This window comes from Notolepis coatsorum (assembly GCF_963971535.1).
Source record: "Notolepis coatsorum genome assembly, chromosome: 2".
Lineage (NCBI taxonomy): Eukaryota > Metazoa > Chordata > Actinopteri > Aulopiformes > Paralepididae > Notolepis > Notolepis coatsorum.
In genome coordinates, this window is record NC_140166.1 from 55,788,283 (window position 1) to 55,805,986 (window position 17,704).

General features: G+C 44.2%; 2 protein-coding genes across 6 annotated transcripts in view; one reads left to right on the top strand and one right to left on the bottom strand.

Moving 5' to 3' along the window:
• The window catches only part of pigb (phosphatidylinositol glycan anchor biosynthesis, class B), a 38,704-nt gene extending 27,078 nt beyond the window's left edge, over positions 1 to 11,626 (bottom strand). The window contains exons 1-5 of one of the 3 annotated variants that reach the window (XR_014619398.1): positions 11,322 to 11,626; positions 5,584 to 5,713; positions 4,137 to 4,254; positions 3,889 to 3,993; positions 1,283 to 1,413 (exon numbers count right to left, since the gene is read on the bottom strand). Coding sequence is in view for 2 of the 3 variants with exons in the window: in XM_084307817.1 (XP_084163943.1) it covers positions 1,283 to 1,413; positions 3,889 to 3,993; positions 4,137 to 4,254; positions 5,584 to 5,713; positions 11,389 to 11,497 (593 nt within the window). In the remaining variant the exon portion in view is untranslated. The remainder of the gene's footprint in view (positions 1 to 1,282; positions 1,414 to 3,888; positions 3,994 to 4,136; positions 4,255 to 5,583; positions 5,714 to 11,321) is intronic. The other 2 variants (XM_084307817.1, XM_084307818.1) reach the window with 2 other exon arrangements.
• Positions 11,627 to 13,963: 2,337 nt separating this feature from the next.
• rab27a (RAB27A, member RAS oncogene family) overlaps positions 13,964 to 17,704 on the top strand; it is a 79,353-nt gene continuing 75,612 nt past the window's right edge. For 2 of the 3 annotated variants that reach the window (XM_084307271.1, XM_084307273.1), the window contains exon 1: positions 13,964 to 14,143. The gene's annotated coding sequence lies outside the window, so the exon portion shown is untranslated. Of the gene's footprint in view, positions 14,148 to 17,704 lie in introns of all 3 variants that reach the window. The other variant, XM_084307272.1, reaches the window with a different exon arrangement.

Here is a 17,704-nt window from a genome sequence, read left to right on the forward strand (position 1 = left end):
TTGCAGAGTTGTGCCGAGTCCCACAGCATCCCACAAGGCTCCGTGAGTGAAATATGAATACCATGGCGAAAATATTAAATATCAGAATAACGTCGTACGCCGTGATCTGGCAGAATTCGCATGAACTTGAAACCCGTTGTATGACGTTATTGGCGGAGAAAGTGTTAATATAAGTCCACATAGCTAGGAAACAATGCTAAACACTGAAAAAGGCCATTTATAAGATAGTTCCCCTTTAACACATTGGGCGCCAGGCATTGTGTCCATCTTATACCACTCTCTGCCAGCACTGTAAGCCTATGGAGATGCTTACCTTCTTTGCAGGGCTATAACTTTTTTAATTGTATTGCTATATTGACATTACTATGGCCCATTCAACATCGATTATCTATCGTTCCGGATGTGGGAACGTTATATTTTTTCATTCATACATTGTTGTGTTAATAGTCTTGAATGTTTATAAGCTTTTCTGCTGTAATTCCAAAAACGCTAGTTATAGGCCCAAACTCATATGATAGATTATCGATTGCCGTTTCTTTCCTATACACGCTATATTAAAAAATTCAAATGTATATGATCGGTATACATTATGCTTCATCATGCGTGGAGGAAAGGGGGGGCGGGGGTCGTCTATAATTCCTTTATCGTCAGTAACGGCTTTATGTAGTATGGGTTGATATATTGATCAGACTGTTTGCAAACAAAGAAACGCACAATCGGGCTGAAAATAACGTTACTGTCCTCTTACCGTTCGCCGATGAGACTGGAAGAAAAATATCCCAATTATTTGACGCAGATCGCCTAGATCCATTTCCGGTTTGTATGGCGCAATAAACGCCAAAATCATATCGATTATTGCGTTATGGAAGCGATCCATATGCACGCCAGTGTTTGTCTGGACCCACGTAACAAGATATTACTGCCGGAGGGATTTCCTCAACGCACCGATCACAACTTCCGGTTTTGAGAGTGTAACTCGCCCGACCATCCACCAGGCGGCGGTATTGAGGCGTTGCAATCTCATTCAGGGTCCCGCTGCAGCACCGGAGGTTGGCTGGATGAATTATGAATACCATGGTGAAAAAATTAAAGATTGATTTAAAAAACGGCTTACGCCGTTGTTGGCGAACAACGCATGGTGGCCAAAAACGGCGTAACTCGTTTATGGCAACCAATGTGTTAATGAATTTATCATTTAAAAATGTTTGCCGGTCCAAAGTGAATGTTGTTGTTTACATGTTGCATGTATCCACGTGATTTTTTCTTTTTAACTCTCTGGTACCTGTTGTGTGTCCTGGACCCGGGCAGAGGGTAGTAGTAGAGTGCCAGGGTGCCCAGCGTTGTCTCCATGGTGTTGGTCAGAGTCCGGGTGCAACAGAACCAAGTGAACCAGGAGCAGAGCTGGCAGAACAACTGGAGGGCACATAATGTACAGGAGGTGTTTTACATCTTTTAACCACTTATAACCACCCTCCCCCACCCTACCATCTACTGCCCCAGTTCAACCACCCTCCTCCATCCTACCACCCCCTACTGCCCCAGTTCAACCACCTCCTCCATCCTACCACCCCCTCCTGCCCCAGTTCAACCACCTCCTCCATCCTACCACCCCCTACTGCCCCAGTTCAACCACCTCCTCCATCCTACCACCCCCTCCTGCCCCAGTTCAACCACCCTCCTCCATCCTACCACCCCCTACTGCCCAAGTTCAACCACCTCCTCCATCCTACCACCCCCTACTGCCCCAGTTCTACCACCTCCTCCATCCTACCACCCTCCTACTGCCCCAGTTCTACCACCTCCTCCATCCTACCACCCCCTACTGCCCCAGTTCTACCACCTCCTCCATCCTACCACCCCCTACTGCCCCAGTTCAACCACCTCCTCCATCCTACCACCCCTACTGCCCCAGTTCTACCACCTCCTCCATCCTACCACCCTCCTACTGCCCCAGTTCTACCACCTCCTCCATCCTACCACCCCCTACTGCCCCAGTTCTACCACCTCCTCCATCCTACCACCCCCTACTGCCCCAGTTCAACCACCTCCTCCATCCTACCACCCCCTACTGCCCCAGTTCAACCACCTCCTCCATCCTACCACCCCCTACTGCCCCAGTTCTACCACCTCCTACATCCTACCACCCCCTACTGCCCCAGTTCAACCCCCTCCTCCATCCTACCACCCCCTACTGTCCCAGTTCAACCACCCTCCTCCATCCTACCACCCCCTACTGCCCCAGTTCAACCACCTCCTCCATCCTACCACCCCCTACTGCCCCAGTTCAACCACCTCCTCCATCCTACCACCCCCTACTGCCCCAGTTCTACCACCTCCTCCATCCTACCACCCCCTACTGCCCCAGTTCAACCACCTCCTCCATCCTACCACCCCCTACTGCCCCAGTTCAACCACCTCCTCCATCCTACCACCCTCTACTGCCCCAGTTCAACCACCTCCTCCATCCTACCACCCCCTACTGCCCCAGTTCAACCACCTCCTCCATCCTACCATCTACTGCCCCAGTTCAACCACCTCCTCCACCCTACCACCCCCTACTGCCCCAGTTCTACCACCTCCTCCATCCTACCACCCCCTACTGCCCCAGTTCAACCACCTCCTCCACCCTACCACCCCCTACTGCCCCAGTTCAACCACCTCCTCCATCCTACCACCCCCTACTGCCCCAGTTCAACCACCTCCTCCACCCTACCACCCCCTACTGCCCCAGTTCAACCACCTCCTCCATCCTACCACCCCTACTGCCCCAGTTCAACCACCTCCTCCATCCTACCACCCCCTACTGCCCCAGTTCTACCACCTCCTCCATCCTATCACCCCCTACTGCCCCAGTTCAACCACCCTCCTCCATCCTACCACCCCCTACTGCCCCAGTTCAACCACCCTCCTCCATCCTACCACCCCCTACTGCCCCAGTTCAACCACCTCCTCCATCCTACCACCCCCTACTGCCCCAGTTCAACCACCTCCTCCATCCTACCACCCCCTACTGCCCCAGTTCAACCACCTCCTCCATCCTACCACCCCCTACTGCCCCAGTTCAACCACCTCCTCCATCCTACCACCCCCTACTGCCCCAGTTCAACCACCTCCTCCATCCTACCACCCCCTACTGCCCCAGTTCAACCACCTCCTCCATCCTACCACCCCCTACTGCCCCAGTTCAACCACCTCCTCCATCCTACCACCCCCTACTGCCCCAGTTCTACCACCTCCTCCACCCTACCACCCCCTACTGCCCCAGTTCAACCACCTCCTCCATCCTACCACCTACTGCCCCAGTTCTACCACCTCCTCCATCCTACCACCCCCTACTGCCCCAGTTCAACCTCCCTCCTCCATCCTACCACCCCCTACTGCCCCAGTTCAACCACCTCCTCCATCCTACCACCCCCTACTGCCCCAGTTCAACCCCCTCCTCCATCCTACCACCCCCTACTGCCCCAGTTCAACCACCTCCTCCATCCTACCACCCCCTACTGCCCCAGTTCTACCACCCTCCTCCATCCTACCACCCCCTACTGCCCCAGTTCAACCACCTCCTCCATCCTACCACCCCCTACTGCCCCAGTTCAACCACCTCCTCCATCCTACCACCCCTTACTGCCCCAGTTCAACCACCCTCCTCCATCCTACCACCCCCTACTGCCCCAGTTCAACCACCTCCTCCATCCTACCACCCCTTACTGCCCCAGTTCAACCACCCTCCTCCATCCTACCACCCCCTACTGCCCCAGTTCAACCACCCTCCTCCATCCTACCACCCCCTACTGCCAACACATATTGAGGACGAAAGAATTATAAATGAAAAGATAATACTGTAGTACGAACAAAGTAAAAAATAAATAAGTAATTTTTCATCTTTACCGTCCATTTTGCCACATCGGGCCGTTCCAGTGTTTGGACGAGAGAGAAGAGTCTCACGTCGGCGAGAGCGGCGAGCAGCGCTTGAATCACCCGTGGAAACCAGATCTACACAACAACCAGCCACACCAGGAGGTTACAACCAGATCTACACAACCAGCCACACCAGGTCACAGAGAGGCATGCGGTTAATTCAGACAGTTATAAATGCAGTTTTCAAAGCCATCCGAGTGGTAAATATAGCGACTTGCCAAGAGGTAGACAGAGTCGTAGCTGAAGATGTGCAGTATCTTGTATATAAACGCAAAGAAGAGCGGGTAAGAGAACCCCCTGAGCCCCGCCTTCCACTCCCAGGTCAGATGTCCATAGGTGAGACTGTTAAGGCTATAACAGGGTCTGGTCATTACATTAGATTAAAATGCATTGTCATTATACAGCTAGGGATGGGTACCTTTCACATTTGAACCGATACCGGTACCGGTAACGGTACCTGTGAATCGATACCGGTACCCAACGGTACCTTTTTTCGGTACTTTAGTCTCAAGAAATTTTATTTACCTACCTCAGTCGTAAAAAAAAATCCAAACTTCAAATAACTACAATTTCGACTTCGTTTTCGGCTTGTCATTGCTCCGACTGCTTTGTTGTTGAATCAAGTCAAATCCTAGGTAAGCATATATTGTGCGTGTGAATGTTGACATGAAAAAAAAATAAAATAAAAATCTGTTTCTCACTTGATTCGATACTCGGTAGTACCGACGTGTTTCGGTTCGGTACCTCAAAAGTACCGAATTCGGTACCCATCCCTATATACAGCACAAGTACAGTACAACGAAAATACGTTTGGCAGTAACAGTAAAGTGCAATAGTAATATACAATGTACAGGTGATTAAACCGGGTATAAGATATGAGTACTACTGAGTAATAGTGCTAATCAGATGTATGTACAGAGTTGTAGTATTAATATGTACAGTGTTACAGGTATAAAGACACTATGGTAGTAAGTCATACTGGCCAGCAGCGTAACTAGTAAGAGTAGGTAAGAGATATGTACAGATATAGATATAGTATCTACAGATATGTAAAATGGATTATATGCAGGTATGTACAGTACAGACAGATGTGGATACATAGTTATGTAATGTTTTATAATCATCACACACACACGCACGCACGCACGCACGCACGCACGCACGCACACACGCACACACACACACACACACACACACACACACACACACACACACACACACACACACACACACACACACACACACACACACACACACACACACACACACACACACACACACACACACACACACACACACACACACACACACACACACACACACACACACACACACACACACACACACACACACACACACACACACACACACACACACACACACACACACACACACACACACACACACACACACACACACACACACACACACACACACACACACACACACACACACACACACACACACACACACACACACACACACACACACACACACACACACACACACACACACACACACACACACACACACACACACACACACACACACACACACACACACACACACACACACACACACACACACACACACACACACACACACACACACACACACACACACACACACACACACACACACACACACACACACGCGCAAGGATATTTGAAAACCATGGAATGGGACACTTCTAAGGACTGCCAGTACTCGTCTGGGACGAAGCTGGTCTGGACCAGGAAGCAGTTGAGGAGTCTGAACGCCACAGAAAAGACAATGATATGTCCTCCGAGGAGACCTGAGGAAATAAACACATTCTCTTTTAGAAACTCTGTCTCTTAGGGGCGGCTAAGTGGCGCAGTGGGCAAGGCGCTCGCCACTAGTGCAGGAGATGCTGGATTCGAGCCCAGCTCTCGGCATTGCTACCAGCTTGGCTGGTCGTTCATACTAATACAATTGGCAGTATTAGGGGGTGGGAAGCTGGTGGGTGGGGATCGGACGTTGTGGACAGCGACTCCTACAGGTCGGTTGGTGCGTCTGTACAGCAGAATCAGGAAGCAACGAGGGCGGCGTGTCCCTCCCACGCGTTACTCCTCGCCACTGAGAGGTTGCGCTGTGCAGGTGAAAAGATGCGACAGCTGGACACGTGATGTATGGCTTCGTCCACATTGCAGCCGGCTTGTGGGAGGCGTGGCCTAACAGCGTTCGAGACAGGGGAGGGTAGAATTGGACGATACGAAATTGGGATGGGAGAAAAAATAGAAAATGGGAGAAAAAGTAGATAAAAAAATTAATAAAAAAAAACTCTGTCTCTTAAACAGTACTGTATATCTGTATGTCATAAATGTCTGGATGTAACTGTACTGTACTGTATGTCGTGTACTGTATGTCATATATGTTATGATGAATTGAAAATGGGGGACCCTGATGTAAACAAGACGAAAGTCTTTCTCTGGTCTGCATCCCCTTAACAATTGTGTGTATTGAGCCGTACTGTATTGTGCCCATTCTGCAATCTGTTAATAAAGTTTTCAATCAATCAATCAATATATACAAACTGTGTCCTCGACTTGATTGATTGATTGATTGATTGATTGAAAACTTTATTAACAGATTGCAGAATGGGCACAATACAGTACGGCTCAATACACACAATTGTTAAGGGGATGCAGACCAGAGAAAGACTTTCGTCTTGTTTCCATCAGGGTCCCCCATTTTCAATTCATCATAACATACATGACATACATGACATACAGATAGTCAGTACTGTTGCATCCAGACATGTGACATACCAGATCTACAAATAAACACAGTACTGTTTGTGTACATACAAACTGCCTACAGCTACTCTCGCGTTAGCTGCCATACTACAGTGTGTAAATACAAGTTATTAACGTGTTGTGTTGCCCACCATGGTTAAATAAGAGTTGTTAAGTTATTATGTTGCCCACCATGGTTAAATAAGAGTTATTAAGTTATTATGTTGCCCACCGTGGTTAAATAAGAGTTATTAAGTTATTATGTTGCCCACCGTGGTTAAATAAGAGTTATTAAGTTATTATGTTGCCCACCATGGTTAAATAAGAGTTATTAAGTTATTATGTTGCCCACCATGGTTAAATAAGAGTTATTAAGTTATTATGTTGCCCACCGTGGTTAAATAAGAGTTATTAAGTTATTATGTTGCCCACCATGGTTAAATAAGAGTTATTAAGTTATAATGTTGCCCACCATGGTTAAATAAGAGTTATTAAGTTATTATGTTGCCCACCGTGGTTAAATAAGAGTTATTAAGTTATTATGTTGCCCACCTTGGTTAAATAAGAGTTATTAAGTTATTATGTTGCCCACCATGGTTAAATAAGAGTTATTAAGTTATAATGTTGCCCACCATGGTTAAATAAGAGTTATTAAGTTATAATGTTGCCCACCATGGTGAACAGGAGCCTGGTCTTCCTTGCTGTACAGTAATAAGAGTTATTAAGTTATTATGTTGCCCACCATGGTGAACAGGAGCCTGGTCTTCCTTGCTGTACAGTAATAAGAGTTATTAAGTTATAATGTTGACAGTAATAAGAGTTATTAAGTTATGATGTTGCCCACCATGGTAAACAAGAGCCTGGTCTTCCTTGCTGTACAGTAATAAGAGTTATTAAGTTATAATGTTGACAGTAATAAGAGTTATTAAGTTATTATGTTGCCCACCATGGTAAACAAGAGCCTGGTCTTCCTTGCTGTACAGTAATAAGAGTTATTAAGTTATTATGTTGACAGTAATAAGAGTTATTAAGTTATGATGTTGCCCACCATGGTGAACAGGAGCCTGGTCTTCCTTGCTGTACAGCAGGGATGGGTATCGTTAGGATTTTATCGATACTACTACTCTTATCGATACTGCTTAACGGTTCGGTACTTTATCGATACTCTTATCGGTTCTTTTTGGTTATTTTTTTGCAAGAAAAAAAGACAATTAATTAAGAACAGAATCAACATTGCTTTATTATTTATAAATACAACTTTATAAATAAGTATTATAAATAAATATAATTTCTTCAGCAACAGCAGCAGCAATGTTCTTTTATATAACTTTATAAATAAATATAATAAATTAATATAATTTCTTCAGCAACAGCAGCAACAATGTTTTAAATGTGTCTGACTCTGAATTATAGACTTTTTATAATAAACAACAAATGCACAAATGCAAAAGGCTAACAGAACTGTGACACTCGTTCACCCTATCCTCTGTCATCCTTCCTCTAGCTGCTAGGGAGAAAGGACTTTGGGTGGTGGAGGGAGGTAGAGGGAGGATGTGTGGTGGCCCTGGGCTCACTGGGCTGGGACATAGTGGCTGACGCCTCAGCTTGACGATCTATAAAAAGTTTAGATTGTAGTATTTGTAGCTAAACAATTGTTTTGTTTATTAGCCTATTTGTAATAATTCGTTATTAGCCTAGGCAACTCCGTATCTTGGGTTACGGCTGCAGTATGCAGATGGAACACTGCGCGCAAGGCAGTCGAATACGCGCATTTCTGCACACTAATATCATGTTTTGCCAACAGATGTTTTGATAAATTGATTTGCTCGTATTGCCACCCTTACTGGCAAATGTTTTGTTGCACTTGTGGCAACGTGCATTGTCGGCATTGACCCTTGTAAAGTATATCCATACTTTAGAACGCTTCGCTCTATCCGCCATGATCACGACTCAGTGCATGCAGAGCTGCTGTCTGTGTGCCGCGCGCTATAGCACGGGGCGTCGGGGAGCACTTTCATTAAGGAGTACCCGTATGTAGTACCCGTATGTCTATGTGTAGCACTAGCGAGCGACTCGCGACTACAGCAAGGAAGACCAGGCTCCTGTTCACCATGGTGGGCAACATCATAACTTAATAACTCTTATTACTGTCAACATAATAACTTAATAACTCTTATTACTGTACAGCAAGGAAGACCAGGCTCTTGTTTACCATGGTGGGCAACATAATAACTTAATAACTCTTATTACTGTCAACATTATAACTTAATAACTCTTATTACTGTACAGCAAGGAAGACCAGGCTCTTGTTTACCATGGTGGGCAACATCATAACTTAATAACTCTTATTACTGTCAACATTATAACTTAATAACTCTTATTACTGTACAGCAAGGAAGACCAGGCTCCTGTTCACCATGGTGGGCAACATAATAACTTAATAACTCTTATTACTGTACAGCAAGGAAGACCAGGCTCCTGTTCACCATGGTGGGCAACATTATAACTTAATAACTCTTATTACTGTACAGCAAGGAAGACCCTCCTGTTCACCATGGTGGGCAACATCATAACTTAATAACTCTTATAACTGTACAGCAAGGAAGAGCAGGCTCCTGTTCACCATGGTGGGCAACATAATAACTTAATAACTCTTATTTAACCATGGTGGGCAACATTAATAACTTAATAACTCTTATTACTGTACACAGTAATAAGAGTTATTAAGTTATTAATGTTGCCCACCATGGTTAAATAAGAGTTATTAAGTTATTATGTTGCCCACCATGGTGAACAGGAGCCTGCTCTTCCTTGCTGTACAGTAATAAGAGTTATTAAGTTATGATGTTGCCCACCATGGTGAACAGGAGGGTCTTCCTTGCTGTACAGTAATAAGAGTTATTAAGTTATTAATGTTGCCCACCATGGTTAAATAAGAGTTATTAAGTTAACACCATTCTGATTGACAAGCTAAAAGCAATTGGTTTTGATAGTTTATCAGTGAGCTGGATACAATCCTACCTGGAGGGGAGAGAACAGATGGTGGAGGTAAACGGTACCCTATCCCCCCCCCCCTCACAGTGAACTGTGGTGTTCCACAAGGAAGCATACTAGGACCACTACTGTTCCTAATTTATGCAAATGACATGTCGTCAGCTTGTGACTGCAACTTGTTCCTGTTTGCGGACGACTCAGCCCTGCTGGTCTCTGACAAGAACAAATTACAGGTTGAAAAAACCCTCAGCTCGGAACTAGGCAAAATCTGCATATGGCTCGCCGACAACAAACTATCATTACACATGGGCAAAACAGAGTCCATTCTCTTCGGTTCAAATAACAAACTCAGCAAAACAGACGGCTTCTCAGTTACAGTGGGTGACAATATTGTCACAAGGAAAGATGAAATTACCTACCTGGGTTCCATCCTAGAGGCTAATCTTTCCTGTGACAAAATGGCATCCAATGTAATAAAAAAAGTCAATCAACGAACTCGATTCTTGTACCGGATCTCCTCCCTGGTAAACAAGAATACCCTGAAGACTCTGGCAGGAGCACTCATTCAAGGGTACTACGACTATGCTTGCACCTCATGGTACCAAAGCACCTCAAAGGCACTAAAAACCAAATTACAAACATCTCAAAACAAACTAGTCAGACTACTGCTTGACCTGACTCCTAGAACCCACCTCACCCCTGCACACTTTGCCAACCTAGGATGGCTTAGAGTAGACGACAGAGTACAGCAACTTGCAATGGGCCTGGTCTACAAGATACACTACACGACCAAGGTACCCATGTACATGTCAAAATACTTCCCAAAGGTCAGTGAATACCACGATCACAACACCAGAGGGAGCTCCACAAATCATGTAAAACCCAGATTCGGCACAAACAAGGGACTAAACACGTTTCGCAATTATGCCACAACAATGTGGAACGCCCTACCCAAAGCTGTAAAGGAATGTAAATCACTACCCACCTTCAAAAACACTCTCAAAGAACACCTACGGGAGACTGCAATTCAAAACTGGCCCCTACAAATGTCCTAACCCAGTTGTACAATAAAGACCAAGCATGGCTTTGTCAGTATTCCAATGTACAGCCCCACCCAACCCAACACCTACCCAACCTCCTCCAATGTACAGTTTCCATGTCAAATGTATGTCAGTATTCCAATGTACAGTGCCCCCCCCCCCCCCCCCACCTCCAATGTACAGCCCCACCCCACCTACCCAACCTCCCCCAATGCACAGTTTCTATGTCAAATGTATATACTCTTCTTCTGGATTTTTTTAGTATCACAAACAGTACTGTATTTGAAAATCTGGTATGTCATAAATGTATAGATGTAGCAGTACTGTCTATCTGTATGTCATGTGTGTCATATGATGAATTGAAAATGGGGGACCCTGATGGAAACAAGACGAAAGTCTTTCTCAGGTCTGCATCCTCTTAACAATTGTATGTATTGAGCTGTACTGTACTGTACCCATTCTGCAATCTGTTAATAAACTTTTCAATCAATCAATCAATCATGTTGCCCACCATGGTGAACAGGAGCCTGCTCTTCCTTGCTGTACAGTAATAAGAGTTATTAAGTTATTATGTTGACAGTAATAAGAGTTATTAAGTTATGATGTTGCCCACCATGGTGAACAGGAGGGTCCTCCTTGCTGTACAGTAATAAGAGTTATTAAGTTATGATGTTGCCCACCATGGTGAACAGGGGGGTCTTCCTTGCTGTACAGTTGAGATGTCCTCTTCCTCAGCTTCACAGGCTCCACGTTACTCCCGAGGTTAAAACGTGCGCGAACCTCTTTCATCACGAGATGCTAAACTTCTATCTATATAGTTTTCTAATTAACAACATAATGGAGCGTAGCCGGGGGATGCGAAACAAGAGGTTATCGTTATTATAAGTTATGTTTTGTACTGTTTACTACTGTGTTCAACTCTTCTTCTGCATTTTCTTCTTCTTCTTATGTTAAGATGGCGGTTCACAGACCAACGGGAAATGTCGCCACCTACTGCACCGGAGCGTTGAGTCATTATGTCTATTATTATATTATATAAATTAGATTGGATGCAAATGTTTGTCATCATACAACAGCACAAATTATTTATTTTCGTTGTACTGTACGTACAACGAAAATAAATGTGTCATCCAACCAGAGTGCAAATGTAACAGTAAAGTGCAATAGTAATATTCAATGTACAGGTGATTAAACTGAATGAATGAATGAATGACTGAATGAATGAATGAATGAATGAATGAATGAATGAATGAATGAATGAATGAATGAATGAATGAATGAATGAAAACTTTATTTAACAGATTGCAGAATGGGTACAGTACGGCTCAATACACACTTAAGGGGATGCAGACCAGAGAAAGACTTTTGTCTTGTTTACATCAGGGTCCCCCATTTTCAATTCATAGTGACATTTATGACATACACAACATACATACATCTCGGTATAAAATATATAAATTAGTACTACTGAGTAATAGTGCTAATCAGAATATATGTACATAGTTGTAGTATTAATATGTACAGTGATACAGGGAAAAAGACAATATGGTAGTAAGTCATACTGGCCAGCAGCGTAACTAGTAAGTAACTAGTTTACCCCTGTTATCTGAAGCATCTGTTATTGATCAACATACACGTTCATGTTCTTTTCTGCTCCAAAGGTTTCCTCCGAAAGTTGGTAAAAAGATTATTTATTTCACGGCTCCATCCGACTGGAATCATTTACCAGATAATTTATGATCTTTGACGACATTTGGTTTATTCAAAACAACTTTATTTCCCTTTTTTTTTTATCTCAAATAAATATGTCTCCTTAAACAAACAATAGTAGTTTAGTTTGTTCCATCTTGTGTTTTTAGCTTCATCCCTGCAAGTATTTCTGGAACCAACCTGTCTGGTTTCTTTTTGTTTGTTGCTGATATTTTTAGGGTTATGTTTGTGTTTTTATTGATCGGACAGTCGGAGAGAGACCTTGGGTGAAGCGATGGGGGGCCGGGTCCGAACCCAGGACCCTGAACTGGACCGGCACGGGCCCACGTGTCACATGTCGTAGATCCGAGACTCTCATGGTTCAGATGAGCCCTGTCTCACTGAGGTGAAAGGTCAACAAGGGTGTAAACGGCCATACTGCATTTCCCCAGTGAAGATAATAATAAATAATAATAGATTTAATTGATATAGCACACTTTAGACTCAGTGAGCTCTCAAGGTGCTTCACAGCAGAAGGAAAACAAAATTAAAAATAGAATCAAAAGGTTTAAAACAAGAAAAACATTCAAATGAATAAAAAATTAAAAAGATAAGAATAAAAAGGTTTATTCACGTCTTACTTCATGATGTCTAACTGTGTGTTCCTGCTCAAGTCCTTCCACAGGATGATCCAACACACCATCACCCCCCCCCCCCCCCCCCCCCCCCACAGTGAAGCAGGTCCTGACCCCCCCCCCACCCCCCTGTACCGCCCCCTACAGTGAAGCAGGTCTGACCCCCCCCCACCCCCCTGGAGACAGCTGTGGGTCACTGAGCACCACAACAACATTCCTCACATTATTAACCCCTGCAACACCTCTCACCTGCTGCAGGGATGCATCAATGTTGATCAATATTCAGTTTGCTCAGCTGTGTACACGCGTGTGTTGCTGTGTTGTTGTGTGTTCCCATGGCTCTCTGCGTGTTGGACACTGTGTGCGTGTATCAGGACACAGGGGCAGCAGCTAAATGATATCTGGCTGCTGTTGTTTCTTCTTCCAAGTTCCACCCCTGCTGCTGGACTCTTTATTGATCTACCGGGATGTCAGATCCTAATGTAAAACAAAAAACTGTGATTTTATTATATGTCTGCCCTTTATGTGCTCATTTTATGTCTGTCTTTTTTCTGTCGTGTGAAGCACTTTGAGCTGCAGTTTCTGCATGAAAGGTGCTATACAGATAAAGTTTATTATTATTACCGAAAGTTACAAGGTGAAACATTTGCTAAAAAAATATATAAAGTCATTGTGTTGCATAACAACGGGGAGTTGTAACAGAGAACAGTCTGCAGCAGCAGCTAACAGTGAAGTGACAGAATGTGTGCTTTGACATGTTTCTGACACACTTTACTGCTGAGGAGGTGGGAGGAGCTATAGGAGGCAGCGGGGGATATCTGCAGAGCCGCAAGCCCAACGTCTGGGCGGGGCTTCGGGGCTTGTAGTCGGTTTGAGGCGGGACTTCGGGGCCGGCTTGCGGCTCTTCAGATATACCCTACTCATAGGAGGAGAAGGACGGAGCCAAACAGCCGTTATTATTATTATTATTATTATAACAGTTATTTTAATCACGTTGGCGACATGCAATTTCAACTAATGGATCAAAATGCAAAAGTGAATGTATAGCGTTTGATTGAGTTAGAGGAACATTTAGAAACAACAACAGAAACAGAAACAGTCCCAGCGGGTGGTAAGTAAGTTTATACTTTCAGGAAACGTCTTTCTGGGTTATTCTTAAACAGCATCTGTCGGGCAGATCTAACGTTTACTTTATTCATTACATCCTTTGCTACAATGATGATTTTCCTTCACCTGCTTCTATTTGCCTACATAAGTTAGTTAGTGAAGCTCTTCTTCTTATTTACACCTGGAACTTTATCCGCTTCCGTAAAATACATGCTACCAGTTATTATAACAGAGCTCTTACTTTGACATTAATAACTTCAGATCAATACACAAGCTTCAGCCCGTGGCCAGTAATAAACATTTAGATCAAGTCAACAGCTGATCGCATCTCTTCTGGACGCATTATGATTATGATCTGAAAGGTTCGTCATCATAAAGGGTTCTGAGAGGTCATCTGACCCGACAACCAGCTGTAAAGGTCATGAGATGATGAGGATCGATATATTGGGCTTCGAACTGGGTTTGTGTCTCTCAGTTCATTTAGGTGTGTGTTTTTATCATGATGAGCAGCACACAGGTGTTTATTCTCTCCTTATGTCACTGGGACACGCTGAGGGACATATGCAGTTATATTGACTGGATACACATTGTCTTGGTATTGATTGATTGGTTGAAAACTTTATTAACAGCTTGCATAATGGATACAATACGTCTCAATACAAAAAACTCTTAAGAGGATGCAGACCAGAGAAATACTTTCGTCTTGTTTACATCAGGGTCCTCCATTTTCAATTCATAATGCCATGTATTGATTTATTGATTGATTGATTGATTGAAAATTGTATTGCAGAATGGGTACAGTACAGTACGGCTCAATACACACAATTGTTAAGGGGATGCAGACCAGAGAAATACTTTCGTCTTCTTTACATCAGGGTCCCCCATTTTCAATTCATCATAACATACATGACATACAGATAGACAGTACTGCTACATCTATACATTTATGACATACCAGATTTACAAATAATACAGTACTGTTTAAGAGTACAACGCCTGTCATATAGACCCTGGTGTTGGAAACTCTGATTAATAGACAGAGTTTCTAAGAAGGGAGTATACATTATAATATACATTATATACATTTGAGAGTATATACATTTTAGGGGGAAGAAACTGTACATTGGAGGCGGTTGGGTAGGTGGGGTGGGGCGTTTACATATATGACATACACAACATACAGATATACAGTACTGTTACATCCAGACATTTATGACATACAAGATATACAAATATACAGTACTGTTTAACAGACAGAGTTTCTAAAAGAGAATATATACATTCGAAGGGGAAGAATCTGTACATTGGAGGGGGTTAGGTGGGTGGGGGGTTGGACATTTACAGAGGCCAGTTTCTAATTGCAGCCCCCTGTAGGTGCTCTTTGAGAGCGGTTTTGAAGGAGGGTAGGGATTCACATTCTTTTACGGCTGTGGGTAGAGCGTCCCACATTGTTCTCTGCGCCGCCCCCATGCCTCAAATAGATCCGCCATCAGCTCTATTTTTTATCTTTCAAAATGTTCAGTTGCTATTGCATGCACTTATCTGTGTTTCATTACACATATGAGTGCATGCTTACCAACTGTTTCGCCTGTTTTATTGCACCACTACTATCACCGACATCTAAGAAGGGAGACCCCCCCTTGAATGGCCCTTCTAAGGTTTCCCTCCTCCACATTGCCTGTGGTGCATTTCTTTCTATTGCTAGGTTTTAGTGAGTTTTTCCTTACCTTTGCGTGGGGTATGTCTGGGAGTGTTTGCATTTATTTTATTTATTTTAAATGTTTTGGACTTTATGGTGTTTTTGTTTTGTTCTTGATTTATTGTGATGTTTCTTCTTGACTTGTTTAAAGAAGACGTGTCCGGCCCATGGGGACATTAACGTGCGTTGTCGGGCCTTACAAATACATTTGATTTGATTTGATTTGTTGTGGCATAATTGCGAAACGTGTTTAGTCCCTTGTTTGAGCCAAATCTGGGTTGAACATGATTTGTGGATCTCCCTCTGGTGTTGTGGTTGTGGAATTCACTGACCTTTGGGAAGTATTTCGACATGTACATGGGTATCTTTATCTTAGTGGTGTAGTGTATCTTGTAGACCAGGCCCATTGCAAGTTGCTGTACTCTGTCGTCTACTCTAAGCCATCCTAGGTTGTCAAAATGGGCAGGGGTGAGGTGGGTTCTAGGAGTCAGGTGCAAGCATAGTCGTAGTACCGATGAATGAGTGCTCCTGTTAGAGTCTTCAAGGTACTCTTGTTTACCAGAGAGGAGATCCGGTACAAGAATCTTGTTCGTTGGTTGACTTTTTTGATTACATTGGTTGCCATTTTGTCACAGGAAAGATTAGCCTCTAGGATGGAACCCAGGTAGGTAATTTAATCTTTTCTTGTGACAATATTGTCACCCACTGCAACTGAGAAGCCGTCGGTCTTGCTGAGTTTGTTATTTGAACCGAAGAGAATGGACTCTGTTTTACCCAGGTGTAATGATAGTTTGTTATCAGCGAGCCAGGTGCAGATTCTGCCGAGTTCAGAGCTGAGGGCTTTTTCAACCTGCAACTTGTCCCTGTCAGAGACCAGCAGGGCTGAGTCGTTCGCCGTCCGCGAACAGGAACAAGTTGCAGCCACAAGCTGACGACATGTCATTTAGGAACAGTAGCGGTCCTAGTATGCTTCCTTGTGGAACACCACAGCTCACTGGGAAGGGGGGGGGGGATAGTGTACCGTTTACCTCCACCATTCTCTCCCCTCCAGCTCACTGATGAACTATCAAAACCAATTGCTTTTAGCTTATCAATCAGAATGGAGTGATTGACAGTGTCGATCGAAAGCCTTTTGTAGGTCCAGCATGACCATGCCGCAGTATTTGCCCGCGTCCACCTCGTGTTTGATGTGGTTGTTCAAATAGAGAAGGCAGGTAGATAAAGATTCAGGATCTACTGTAGATCCTATCTTATTGTCACAGAGATCCTATCTTATTGTCACAGATTCCTCCCTCCCTTACTCAAGGTATCATAATCCATTCATGCTCACTGCCATCGTGGGGTAGTTGTCCAGAAATGATGCCACACAGGCCTACCGTCAGTAACATGGTGTACATTGGGTTGTACTCTGGTGTCATGTTACAGGACCAAGCTGGGATGTACCAGAGGACATTAGATTAGATTCTAATCACAATGTATTGTCATCATGCAGCACAAGTACAGTGCAAATGTAATAGACAACGTACAGGTGATTCAACTGGATATAAATGAGTACTACTGACTGAGTAATAGTGTTAATCAGATGTATGTACAGAGTTGTAGTATTAATAATGTGCAGTGATACAGGGGCTCGGGAGGTAGAGCAGTCGTCTGGCAATCCGGAGGTTCCCGGTTCGATTCCCGCTCCTCCCGGGCAGCGTGTCGATGTGTCCTTGAGCAAGACACTTAACCCCTAATTGCTCCCGATGAGCAGGTTGGCACCTTGCATGGTCGCCTCCGCCGTCGGTGTGTGAATTTGAGTGAACGGGTAAAATGTGAGGAACAAATTGTAAAGCGCTTTGGATAAAAGCTGTTATATAAAAATGC